Source organism: Myxine glutinosa, chromosome 9, assembly GCF_964187855.1.
Source record: "Myxine glutinosa chromosome 9, kmMyxGlut1.1, whole genome shotgun sequence".
In the NCBI taxonomy this organism is placed as follows: Eukaryota; Metazoa; Chordata; class Myxini; order Myxiniformes; family Myxinidae; genus Myxine; species Myxine glutinosa.
Genome location: NC_136269.1, coordinates 27106397 through 27119654, shown reverse-complemented (window position 1 = coordinate 27119654; position 13258 = coordinate 27106397). Strand labels below are relative to the sequence as shown.

Genomic DNA, 13258 nt, shown 5'->3' with positions numbered 1-13258 from the left:
CATTTGCAGTTTCACTGCTGTAAATGAGGTAAAACTAAAAGTACAACGAACGTTTGTGTTCGATGAATATCGAGAAAACCGAGATTCTGGGGATGCACGGTAGTCGGTAGGCCTAGGATGCAGTATGGCAAGACAGCGACCTGCTTTTGAGTGTTGGTCACTCGCTGTTGCTGCTCCAGCGGCGTACGTACGACGTATCGCGTCACGCCGGAACGGATGACGTCTTGCGTCACTCCGCAGGACCCGGATGTTACAGGGGCAGGGCGCGTAGCACGCTCACTGGTGCTGGCTGGTATCCAGCTTGGCTTTTTCTCTTCGTTCTTGCTTCGTGGTTCATCCGTATTCTCCGGCTCTCATTTGTAGCTCTCAATTCGTTGCACGTTCTGACATCTTCCGTTCGCACGATGGTGAGTTTCCTTCTACCGCCTTTGTTGTGTAAGTGTAACGCGGCCCTGCGTAGCCCGCGTGTTTCCTTCCACTACCTCACGTATCTGCTACCACCAGCTTCACCCTCACGTCGTGCTGCTTCTGTTCCTCACCTCCCCTTCAGTAAATGCGCAATCATGTCATGTGACCCAAACCCCGCACCTCTCTTTATTTTATATGCTTTCTGTCCTCACCTTACCGTGCCCCCCCTGCACGTTTAACCTTCCGTGCAGCTGTTCAGCAGGGCCGTGCCCCCCTCTCCCCCCGGAAATATGACACGGGCGGCGTTAACGAACCGTGAAACGCATTTATAGATTGCATGGATACGTTGTGAACTGCCGTTTCACTCATCCCGCCGAACACACACACACACACACACACACACACACACACACACACACACACACACACACACACACACACACACACACACCTACACAGATGACAGAGCCTGATACGCACTCGTACTGAGGTGATTGCGAGTACAGGTGACACGTCCAATGTACATCCATCCTCGGGCATCACAGCTAGAGAGGTGTCGGATCACGTGGTTATGAACGGCTACAGCTGATCCAGTCGGTCAATTTTCCACTTTAGTAATCCTTTGGGATGTCCAAACGAATATACAATTTGGTGTTATGATTGACGAAGGACGCAACTTCAATCGGCACATCTCGGAATTCAATCGGTTTCATCAAAAGGACATTGCCACACTTAACAAGAGACAATCTGCCAATCCTCTTTGTCATTACCTCCGCAAAGGTGGGCGGAGGTTATGTTTTCAACCCTATCGGTTTGGTTGTCCGTCTGTGAATAGGATATCCCAAGAAGTTGTGGATGGATTTGCACCAAACTTGGTGGAGAGATCCGCCGAAGATCCGGATCCGGATATGACAATTTTCAAATCATTTTTCACCATTGAGAGTTAAGGCCAAAAATTATATATAGCACGATATCTCAAAAAGTTATGGAAATATTTGGAAGAAACTTGGTGGACAGGTTGGGTGTGTGACAAGGACGAATCAATTTGATTTTGGCGAAGATCCAAATCTGAGAATATATATATATTTAATTTATAAGTGATTCTTCCCGGTGTGTAGCCTGGTGTTGGCTTAGCGGTGAGGGTGCCGGCTTGGGATCCTCGGATCCTGGATTCGAATCCCGGTCGATCGCTGAATTAACACTAGGGGGGTTGACTCAGCCTGCCATCCTTCCGAGGTCGGCAAATTTGAGTACCAGCTTGCTGGGTGAATGATCCCGGTGTGTACCCCGGCTTAGAAAATGTACACCGTATCCCTGCGCATCGTAAGAGGCGACTAAGGGTTGGCGCCAGGAAGGGCATCCAGCCATTAAAAAAAACATTGCCTCAAACAGGGAACCATGATTGTCATGGGGCCCGCAAGGCTAACCCCTGCTCTAGCAGGGAAAATGGCCTTAAAATGATCATTCATTCATTCATTCATTCTTCACGATTTAGAGATGTGGGACAAAAATGATGTTATGTTTGTGGGGGTAGGAGATGAAATACCTTCGTGAAGTCAGGAATGTATAGTTTAGCATGGACCGTGTGATGGGTAGAAAGCCCATTTCAATGTATATAAGCAGGATAAATGTGCAGGTTAAGAGTGTTTGCATGTCGCCATAAGGGGCGTGGTTTTTGTGTTAACTATTTATAGCACATACGATTAATAATCCCCAGTGTGTAATATCCCCCCTGTAATTTTCCCTTTGTTCTTATAAAACTCGGCCATCCATGCAAACGAGCGCCGTCCATTAACCAACAACCACCACCGACATTGCCGACGGAAAGCCGAACATTCCCGAAGGACGGCTAGACTCCACCTCGAAGGACCATAATTGACGGGCCATGCCCCGAGCTTCGAAGAAGTAAATGTATTTTCAATGCAGTTAGTCTTTTGGTTCCTGCAGCACGGGCTGCGTTACTTGAACGGCACGTCTTGTGTCTGCACGGCTATCGTTGGCATTCTTTAAAATAGTTTGAACAGTTGGTGGCAAACCAAAATAGCGAGTGATATCAGCTGATCGTTCATTCCTATTTGGTTTCAATGTGTCTAATTGGAGATCCAGAGTTACACAATGTTGTTTATTAAAAATATTTTATTATTCAATGTATTCAATATTAATCTTGAAGAATCAATATGGGTAGAAGGAAATACATATTATTCAATGAATGAATGAATTGAATGATCGTTTTAAGGCCATTTTCCCCGCAATAGCGGGGGTTAGCCTTGCGGGTCCCATGACAATCATGGTTCCCTGTTTGAGGCAATGTTTTTATGGCCGGATGCCCTTCCTGACGCCAACCCTTAGTCACCTCTTACGATGCGCAGGGATACGGTGTACCTATTCTAAATCGGGGTACACACCGTGATCATTCATCCCAGCAAGCTGGTACTCAATTTGCGGACCTCGGAAGGATGGCAGGCTGAGTCAACCCTCCTGGCGTTAATTCAGCGATCGACCGGGATTCGAACCCAGGATCCTAGGATCCCAAGCCGGCACCCTAACCGCTAAGCCAACACCAGGCTTTCAATATAAAATATTTTATTCAATAGAAATATTTATTCAATTATTCAATATAAATCAATATTTTAAAAAATATCTTGTAAAAATTTCTAAAATATTGTTACAGACGTGGCTTAGATGTTATTTACCGAGCGGTTTGGTATGACCACGTCTGCACAAGTTACCCGATTATACCCGAACATTGACTAATCGCGCTACGCTAGGTCAATGAAGGCAAAGACACACAGCTGGGATTCAAATGACACGACACCAGGGTTCAGTTCTCAAGACCTCCGGAGGAGGTTATATTGTTACGGAAGGTTAGATTACAAGGACGAGAGGTACAGCATAGAAAGACAAGCACTTAGACACAATCTTATATTAACCCCAACAGACGACAGATAAACGGGACAAAAGGCTGACTCACACGGGGATTGATGGCTAGGAAAGGCAGGATCGATGGCTCCAGGTGCACCTGGGCTCAAAGGTCAGAATCGACTCGGTCCGGTCCAGAGATGCGGGGAGGTATTCAGCGCTCGTACGTGGCAACTTCTCTCTCCAGGCTGGGGGCGCATCTGACCTCACATCCGGTGAGTCGCTTCGTATCTCCGGCGGGGAGTGACACGCCCTCGGCTCGTTAGCTCCGCCCCAGATGGAATCGGCACGTCGCCTCTCATTGGGTGCGTGCGGGGGGGGTTACCGGCTCCGCCCTCGACGGGGGACTGACAAGGAGCCCCTTCGTGGTAACCCCGTGGAGCGCATGGTCCGGCGCGCATTGTCAATGGCGGCTAACCGAGCCGGTGTGATGACGCACACTCCCCCCGCGCAGCGTCGTTGTTGTTGTAATTGTTGTTGTAGTTGTAGTTGTAGTTGTTGTTTGGGGAAGAAGATGGAAGGAGGTATGGGAAAGGTCCTAAACTCACTACTGGTGCCATATAATCACATTCTGGTGCAACGAAGAGTCAGAATTAATGGAAAGGAGTCCTTAACTGACATAGACTAAGAATAACTAGCAAGATGTCCGAAAGTTGTCTACGTGAGATGCGGTGGACCTGGGCACGACATTTAATGGGGGAAAAAGGGGAAGGTCGGCTCTACTGATTGTTGTTTACAGACAATGGGACTAGGGAATGGGGGATTGGGGATAGTTGGGGAGTATTGGGGAAATAGGGGAATATTTACAAGCGGATATGGAGGCCAAATTCCATATTCGCAACATTGCACCCTTCTCTACCCTCGGGGCGTCCCGACCCGATAAATTTTTACCTACTTTAGTGTGGCACGCAATGTAGTTCCCTCTACTATTAACTCTACCCTGAGTGCGACAGTTTTACAGATATTCACAAATGAGTAAATATGTCCCCCTGCGACGTTGCACCCTTCTCCTCACAGAAACACACCCACAGGATAACCGAATCCGGAAAGAATCCTCAAAGTAAACATACAGCCGGTAGGGAGCATTATTTACACAAGACTACGCTGATATTTACACTACGATCCAGGACCTGTTTTTGGAGGAACACATGCAGATGTTATGCATAGAGAGAGCACGCATGCTAGCATCGATACACCAACCCACGAGTGCTCTGTGGCCTACGGCCTTTAATAATGTGCAGAGCACCCCTTCCAAGCATCAAGCACCACCCCATCACACAGTGAGCACCATCCGGTGCACCAATAAAGTGTCTATAAATCACCGGTGGTGTCGCAGCCGGCCGATGTTCTGCCGCTGGTCTTGCCTTCGTGTGGTGCACTTGGCCTTCTTGCCTCTTTCAAAAAATAAAGAAAGGCGCCAACCGCGTCCATTTCTATATTGTGGCCTTCAGTGGTGTCAACTAAAAGTGGTTCACCTGCATGGCATAGGTGCCACGTTGACCCATAGGTCCATCCACGGGTGGTGCTTGGCCGCAAAAGAGCTGCGGTCCATGGTGGGTGGCCACAAACATTGCGGTCCATATGGTGTATCGATCCAAGCAGCAAGCAGCGAAAGTGCAGGCCCACAACTGCGTAGCCAGCACCTCTCTCTCCTCTCTCTCTACCCCAAAGCCAGATCCTCGGAGGTGGGAGACAAAAGAAAAGACAAGTGAGTAAGGTGGTAAGGGCGCAAAAGTGCACGCAATGTAAGATGATGCACACTGGGGGCACATGGGAACCAGGTGAGACAGGTACGTTTCTATCGTACGCCCCCCCCCCCCCCCCACCAGGTAACCTACATGGCCCCTCCCTTACCCCTTACTGTATCCACACAACACAACACTACCCATAAACATCTACTTTACAAATCAACAAACATCCCTACTGTCTTCCCCGTTCCTCCCATAAACCAAATTCGTCTTCTCTCCCTCCTAACCAATCAAATTTGCCATTTTCAACTTTCATCAAAATTTGCCATCTCCAACTCAACATCATAATTTGCCATCACCAATTCATCATCAGTCCCTCCTAGGGAGGGAGAGATGGAATCACCCCAATGTCTCATCCACGTCGTGATGCGTCTCACAAATCCACAGCAATCTCATTTCCTGCAACAAACAAAGAAAACACAGGTGTGGAGTCATCATCATCACCACAGGTAAGTGGCTGCGTATGGTGCGACAGGTTCATCAATCCTAACTATTTCCTAAGTGACTTTAACAACTTTACACTACCCGGGGTCTTTCTCCGGCCAAACCATTGGCCCTCTTACACTATGGGTTCTAAAAACCAATTCCCATTGGCCAAACTGTGGTGCTTTTCAATTTGGGGTCTCACTCCCCCGATTCATCTCCCGGTGCCCTCGCACAATTTCTGGGCTGTGGCGTGTACCTCTCCCAGTGGGTCTACCCACCTGCACACCTCCACCACTGCAGTTGCCTCCGAGCTTACCTGCTCCTTACCCTAACCTAACTACCTGGGGAAGGCCCTCTGGCACTCTCCCCACTCGGTGCCCTCTCTGGCACGGGGCTGCCCGATCCACACCCGGGATCCTCAGGCACCCACTCACAACTACCGGCTCCCAGAGCCCACCTGCGGCCTCACCTGGCCGACATCCTCACAGTGGTGGAGTGCCCAACCAACTACACACACTAACAGGCTACACGCCCAGCCATTTCCACAACACTAATGCACCCATCCACAACACCATTCTGCAACCGCACCACAGATGCCAATATCCAACCACAATTTACCTGTACCCTCTACCTAACACTTACACTACCCGCCCCGGGTACTCGTGAAAAGGGTCCACTCTTCCCCCATCCACACCTTCGCACCATGCACACCACTCCGTACCACTTACTCCAACTCTCTCCACACACCTGTACTTGCACACCTGTGCTCTCACACCTGGTGCCACCTGCACCCTTCTCTCCCCAAGCGCATTCGCGCTGATCTACAACACTCACTACTCACACACTGCTCCACACACCTGTCCAGTTGCACACCTGTGCAATCACACCTGTTCAATTCTCACACACACGGCATCATCTCAGCTAACTACTCCCTTCTGAAACTTGCGCTTCCCAGTCGTCCCTTTAAACTATTGCGCTCCCACGTCATTATCATCCACACTAATCTACCTGCGTCCCCACTACAGGTGTCAGTCACTAACTAACCTTAACGTCACCTAATGTCATCTTCTAGGGCTCTATCAATATAACCTAACCCACCCGGGCTAGTTTTCACTGCCATACACCCCATAAGCTATTGCTCCTTTGCCCCCACCTTGGGAAGGGTGGCAGGGATGCCACCCTTACCCACCGGGCCCATCGCTCACTACCAATTTTGCACATCAGATTTCAACAAATCAAAAATTTGGCCAATCACTGCCCATCCTCTGCCAATCACTACTGCCAATCCCTTGCCAATCATCAAATTTTGCTTTTCTCTAATTTTGGGTCCAAAACACTAACCTCATCACCCAGTCTACTCACTAATACCTCTCGGTGCGCCAATCCCTGTCCAAAGCCCGGCTTCGTAAAGCCAAGCCATGAATGCGGGTTGTTCTGTGCCAGCGGCTGGATGCGTCCGGCATTCGGTGCAGGGACGGGGGCTCACCCGTGCCGAGATCCCACGCACCATCTCGGCACGGAGCCATCCAATGTCCCGCTCTCGACCTGCCGGCACGTCTCACCAAAAAGTGGTCGCCATGACGACCCTTTCTATCCAGCTGCCCGCTCCGCCTAGTGGAGCACGGACGCGGCCGTTCAAAGCGAGGCCCAGCACGCACCGAGGGCCCGATTCGGCTCTAAGTCGTTCCAAACTCTACCCCGTCTAACGTCGATGCTTCACCTGGACGCTTACACCCCGCAGCCCGTTCCTTGCTCACACCTCCAGCCGTTTCCATGCTCCTCGTACCTTTCCTTCCACACCCAGGTACTCTCAGTCCACTCACAGACTTGGTCACACACCTGACCACCGAACACTTTGGCACACATTCGTTGCTCGCACACCTCACCAATACACCGCTTCGTGCCCCCTCCTCGGTCACCTCCTCTGTGACAATCACAGGTGTGCCCTCATTCGCACACCCAACCACGTGCCTCACCACCAACTCCAGCGTGCATTCCCACTCACGCTCTACCATTCCAGGTGTGCATCCTTCCATCCCAGGTGTACATCCTCGCTCACCTGTCACAACTAACTCACGCTCCATGTCACTCTCACTACTCTCCCCTCCACTCTTGACAACGCACTCACCCTTACTCCCGACAGCGCACTCTTTCCCCATGCACCTGTCCGTTACACACCTCTCTCGCGCACACTCTTGCGCACACTCTCCCGTCACACCCTCTGTAACACTCACCACAGGTGGACACTCTTCCTTACTTCTGACAGCGCACTCTTTCCTCATGCACCCGTCCGTCACACACCTTTCTCGCGCACACCTTTCTTGCGCACACTTCACCAACGGCCTCTCACGAACACCCGGGTCCATCTCGACCCCCAAGCTTCTTAAATCCCCTGGCGCATCATACGCACGACCATATTGGTCACCACTTACACCGGGTCCTCTTCCTCTTCGCTTCTCCTCCATCACCTGCGAATCCCTCATCCGGTTAATGGGCACATCATCACGATCCGAACACAGACTTTGGACCAATTCTTTTATCTCCTCTTTTATCTCTTTCTTATCCCCTCTCCGTCGCTTCTTAATTTCGCTCACCCCTTCTTCCACTTCTTCTAATTTCTGCTTCACCTCCTTCATCTCTTCGTGCGCCCCTTTAAGTTCTTCCTCTAACTCCACTTTATTTTTTTCTATGTGCTCCCGCACCTCCCGCTCTTTAACCTCCATCACCTCTACCACCTTGTCCATTTTCCTCGTCAGGTCCTCATGTACCGTCTGACACTCTTTTTTAATTACCCCTACGTCCTTTTTCATCTCCTTCTGTGTCGATTTTAAACCCCCTATTACCGCTGTGTTCTTCTTTACCTGGTCCCCCAACTCCTTTTGTCCCACTGTCAGTTGTTCTACTCCCAGCGTCAACTCCTCTATACCACTTTGCAATTTTACAGTCCCCTTTCTCACCTCCTTCTCCATGCGCTCCTTACAGTGCCTCACCTCCTCGCGCACTCCTCCGACCTCCTCACTCACACCTCTTCTGATCTCCTCTCCCATCACTTGCATCTCCTGCCCAGATGCCACCCTCATCTGCTCCATTTCCTCCCTGTGAGCATCCAGTTTGGTTTCTACCCCCATTCTGACCCCCTCTATCTGCTGCCCCATTTGGTTAACTTCCGTTTCCGCTTGGTCCCTCATGTCCCTCAATTTGCCTTCCATGGTGTTTTCTAACCCCTCTAACCCTTTTTGCATCCCTTCCATTTGATTCTCTTGAGCGGCCATTCTGTTTTCTACCCCCGTTAACCCCTCCTGTATTTCCCCTAATCTATCGTCTAATTTCCCAAATTTCATGTCTAATCCCTTAAAATTATTGTCTAATCCCTCACTGGTACCCCTCGCTTCGTCCCTCATTACCCCCATTTGGTTTCCCATTACCCCCATTTGGTTTCCCATTACCCCCAATTGCTCACTCCCAGCCCTCGCTTCGTCCCTCATTACCCCCATTTGGCCCTCCAATCGCTCACCCAATTGCTCACTATCGGCCCTCATTTGCTCACTATTAGCCCTCATATCGTCCTTCTGCAGGTTGAGGGACGCCTGCATTTGCGCCATAAATTGCTCCATGAGGGCCTGCATTTGGGCCATCCCTCCCACTTGTGCAGCGGGTGCGGCCGCCGTAGCTATGTGCGAGGCGCCATTTCGCGCGCCCGTTACCTCGTGCGTGACGACGTTATTTTGCGAATCTGCTACCCTCACTGCTTCGCTCTCCTCTTGTCCCTCAATTTGGTCCTGGACCGACCCTGCCTCACTCTCCCCTACCGGACCCCAGCTGTCTTGGTCTGCCATAGCGCGACTTTCAAAATTCGGGTTTTTATTTCCGTATAACAAAATCAAATTTCGCCGTTATACTTTCGCGCGGGAAACGCGCTCCGAATCGATTCTAATTGTTACAAATTTGGGCCTAATAAATTTAGTCCCGGGTTCGAATTCCACTCCTCGACACCAATTGTTACAGACGTGGCTTAGATGTTATTTACCGAGCGGTTTGGTATGACCACGTCTGCACAAGTTACCCGATTATACCCGAACGTTGACTAATCGCGCTACGCTAGGTCAATGAAGGAAAAGACACACAGCTGGGATTCAAATGACACGACACCAGGGTTCAGTTCTCAAGACCTCCGGAGGAGGTTATATTGTTACGGAAGGTTAGATTACAAGGACGAGAGGTACAGCATAGAAAGACAAGCACTTAGACACAATCTTATATTAACCCCAACAGACGACAGATAAACGGGACAAAAGGCTGACTCACACGGGGATTGATGGCTAGGAAAGGCAGGATCGATGGCTCCAGGTGCACCTGGGCTCAAAGGTCAGAATCGACTCGGTCCGGTCCAGAGATGCGGGGAGGTATTCAGCGCTCGTACGTGGCAACTTCTCTCTCCAGGCTGGGGGCGCATCTGACCTCACATCCGGTGAGTCGCTTCGTATCTCCGGCGGGGAGTGACACGCCCTCGGCTCGTTAGCTCCGCCCCAGATGGAATCGGCACGTCGCCTCTCATTGGGTGCGTGCGGGGGGGGTTACCGGCTCCGCCCTCGACGGGGGACTGACAAGGAGCCCCTTCGTGGTAACCCCGTGGAGCGCATGGTCCGGCGCGCATTGTCAATGGCGGCTAACCGAGCCGGTGTGATGACGCACACTCCCCCCGCGCAGCGTCGTTGTTGTTGTAATTGTTGTTGTAGTTGTAGTTGTAGTTGTTGTTTGGGGAAGAAGATGGAAGGAGGTATGGGAAAGGTCCTAAACTCACTACTGGTGCCATATAATCACATTCTGGTGCAACGAAGAGTCAGAATTAATGGAAAGGAGTCCTTAACTGACATAGACTAAGAATAACTAGCAAGATGTCCGAAAGTTGTCTACGTGAGATGCGGTGGACCTGGGCACGACATTTAATGGGGGAAAAAGGGGAAGGTCGGCTCTACTGATTGTTGTTTACAGACAATGGGACTAGGGAATGGGGGATTGGGGATAGTTGGGGAGTATTGGGGAAATAGGGGAATATTTACAAGCGGATATGGAGGCCAAATTCCATATTCGCAACAATATAAACATTTCACCAGTTGACATTTTAATGGTATTATGTGTAGCTCAGTGACAAAAATCGCAAGTTAATCCTTTTTAAATTCATGCCGTAACACAACAAAATGTAAAAAAGATCAAGGGGTGTGAATACTTTCTGAAAGCACTGTATATTGGGGAACCCCTGTATAAGCATGATGCTTCAGAAAGTTGTGGATAAGTTATGACAAAACTTGATGGATGAGTTGGGCCGGTGCCAATAACAAGCCAATTAGATCTTGGTTCAGGTCCGGATCTAGATCCGGCCTATCAGTTGGTTACAAAACAAACTGTTCACCCTGACGGAGGTACGCGCTCTACCAAGTGCTGTTCTAGGTTTGTTTTGTTTTTTAATTCATTTTGACAAGCAGTTAAGTTTTAGAAGCATCGTTTAAGTAGCTTTCAGTCTGATTGATGATGTTGCAGCCTGATCTGTGCTTGAACTGATCATCTGCTTATTGTTTCCACATTATCTGCTTTGCTGCTCAGTGCCTGACATTTTTATTTGTTTATTTATTTTCACCTTTAGGGGAATGAGACGAGCTACCCGATGGAGATGTGTTCACACTGTGAGTAACAACTGTTAACCTTTTTATGCCTCCGCCGCCGAGACGTTATGTTTTCAGGTTGTCCGGCCATGCATCCCTGATAGGTTTTTGTCACCGTGATAATTTAAAGGGGGAACTCAAACCGCTCAGACCACGTCGACGCTAATCCATCTCTTGATACCCCACAAGATAGATTATGGTGTGCTTTTTTTCCGATTTGCGATTTATAAAGTTGGTAATTTTGCAATTAAAACTCCAAATCTTCTTCTTCTTCATGATAGCCATGGCATCACACCATGAAGTTGACTGCCACTTCTGTATTGTTTGCGGGTTACATCGTGGTACGATTTAAGCCAAATGGCGATTAATTCTCAAATTTATGCAAATATGCCGGGTGGATGCCGTCCCTGGTGGTTGTAGTAATACAAACGGAGACGGTTTCATGATGCACCAATGGCCGAAAGATCCGAGGGTTGCCAGAAATTGTACGAGGTTCGTCCGAAATACAAGTGTGAATCGGGACTACAAAATGTTAGCTTTTGTGCTCGGAACATTTTTTTTTCTTAATACATGGGCTAAAGTTCGTAATGGAGCTGAATTTTACACACACACACACACATGCACACACACACACGACCAAATTCTGCCAGTGCAGCCCCCCAGCTGACTGGCGAAACCCAATCTCCCAACTGTAAACCACAGGTTGCTTCACAAACCACAGAGCCTAACCTATCTCCCTTTAAACCTGCTATGTTCTTCGCCCCCCTTCCCCCCCCCTCCCAAAGTCCTCTACTCTTCCTGGAGTAGAGAGACTTCCACACCAGTGCTCCTCCAGGTCATTTCTTAATTTATTTCCTGTTGTCATCACATGCTGCAGCCCATCAAATTTTTCGTCAAATGTGCTTTCCAACTCGTCTTTTCTTAAACTAATCTGTGCCCTTAGCTGTGCCATTAAAATCTCGCAATGTTTTTTTCATTTCTCTCATTTGCTCACTATTTTTATTCATTTTGCCTCTTCAGCATCACGTGTCACAAACACTTAACCTGACAGGTCCCTGATGCATGGCAATCGAACCGCTACTCGAAACACACGGACCACACTACACTTACCACCGTCTAGCTATGGATCACCCCTCCCCCCTTCCACGTAACAATATTATGTAAAGAACAGTTAAATATATCATGGGAATTTAATGTTGTCTAGGAATTAATGAATTAATTAATTAATTTAAAAAAAGAAAAAAGAAAGTTGTCCAGCAATGAGCTCCCTAAATATGTTGATTAAATAATCACCCCACCCAAGTCCCCAAATCCCCTCCACAAGTTCTCAAGCCTTTCCCTCCCCCCAAAGTCCTCAAACCCTCAACCCACCCCCAAATCTCCACCACAACTCCTCACCCCCTACCCCCCCCCCTCCCAAAGTCCTCAATCCCCCCCCTCCCGGAGTCCTCAAATCCTCTCCCCACCACTACTCCTCAACCCCCTGCCCACCCCCAAAGTCTCAACCTCTCCCTCTCAACTCTGTCCCATCTTTGCTTGCCCCCCTCCCCCATTCCCCCCCCCCCACCCCCCCCCCCTCCACTTCCAAACCCAACTCCCTGTCCTCCCCAGCCTTCTCCTCCTCCTGCACATAAAAGCCAAAAGGCATCCTTGCATGGGTCATTGCATATTTATTATCATGTCACCACAATCAACAAGTTTGAAGTTGTCTTACTTGCAACTTCCTTATCATTACTCGTCGATAAATGCCTATGTCAGTATTCTGATGTATTTTCTGTCATTGAAAATCTCTAGAATAGCATTTTTACCACATTTGAAAAAAGTAAATAAGTGAAATAAAACTCGCTTTTGATTCCTCCCAACCCGCTTTTCGTCACCTCAAACTTATTTTTTGATGTTGAAGGCTCCAGTCACGGAGTATATAGTCCGCATCGGGTCCAGTCCTGAAATAAAAGAGCTGCAGTCATAGAAAAGTGAAGAAAGAGAGAACAGTCTGAGTTTTTGAGGAAGTAAAAACAGTAAACGCTTGTTTATTTATGCCATGTATGTTTACCATGTATGTGTAAACCATGTATGTTTATTGTCCCCCGTCGCTCA

General features: G+C 49.0%; 1 protein-coding gene across 1 annotated transcript in view; it reads left to right on the top strand.

Moving 5' to 3' along the window:
- The first annotated feature begins 242 nt into the window (after positions 1-242).
- Positions 243-13258, top strand: part of LOC137435527 (calcineurin subunit B type 1) — a 53515-nt gene continuing 40499 nt past the window's right edge. Inside the window, exons 1-2 of the mRNA XM_068129405.2 lie at positions 243-407; positions 11143-11182. Coding sequence (XP_067985506.1) covers positions 405-407; positions 11143-11182 — 43 coding nt within the window. The 5' untranslated portion in view covers positions 243-404. The remainder of the gene's footprint in view (positions 408-11142; positions 11183-13258) is intronic.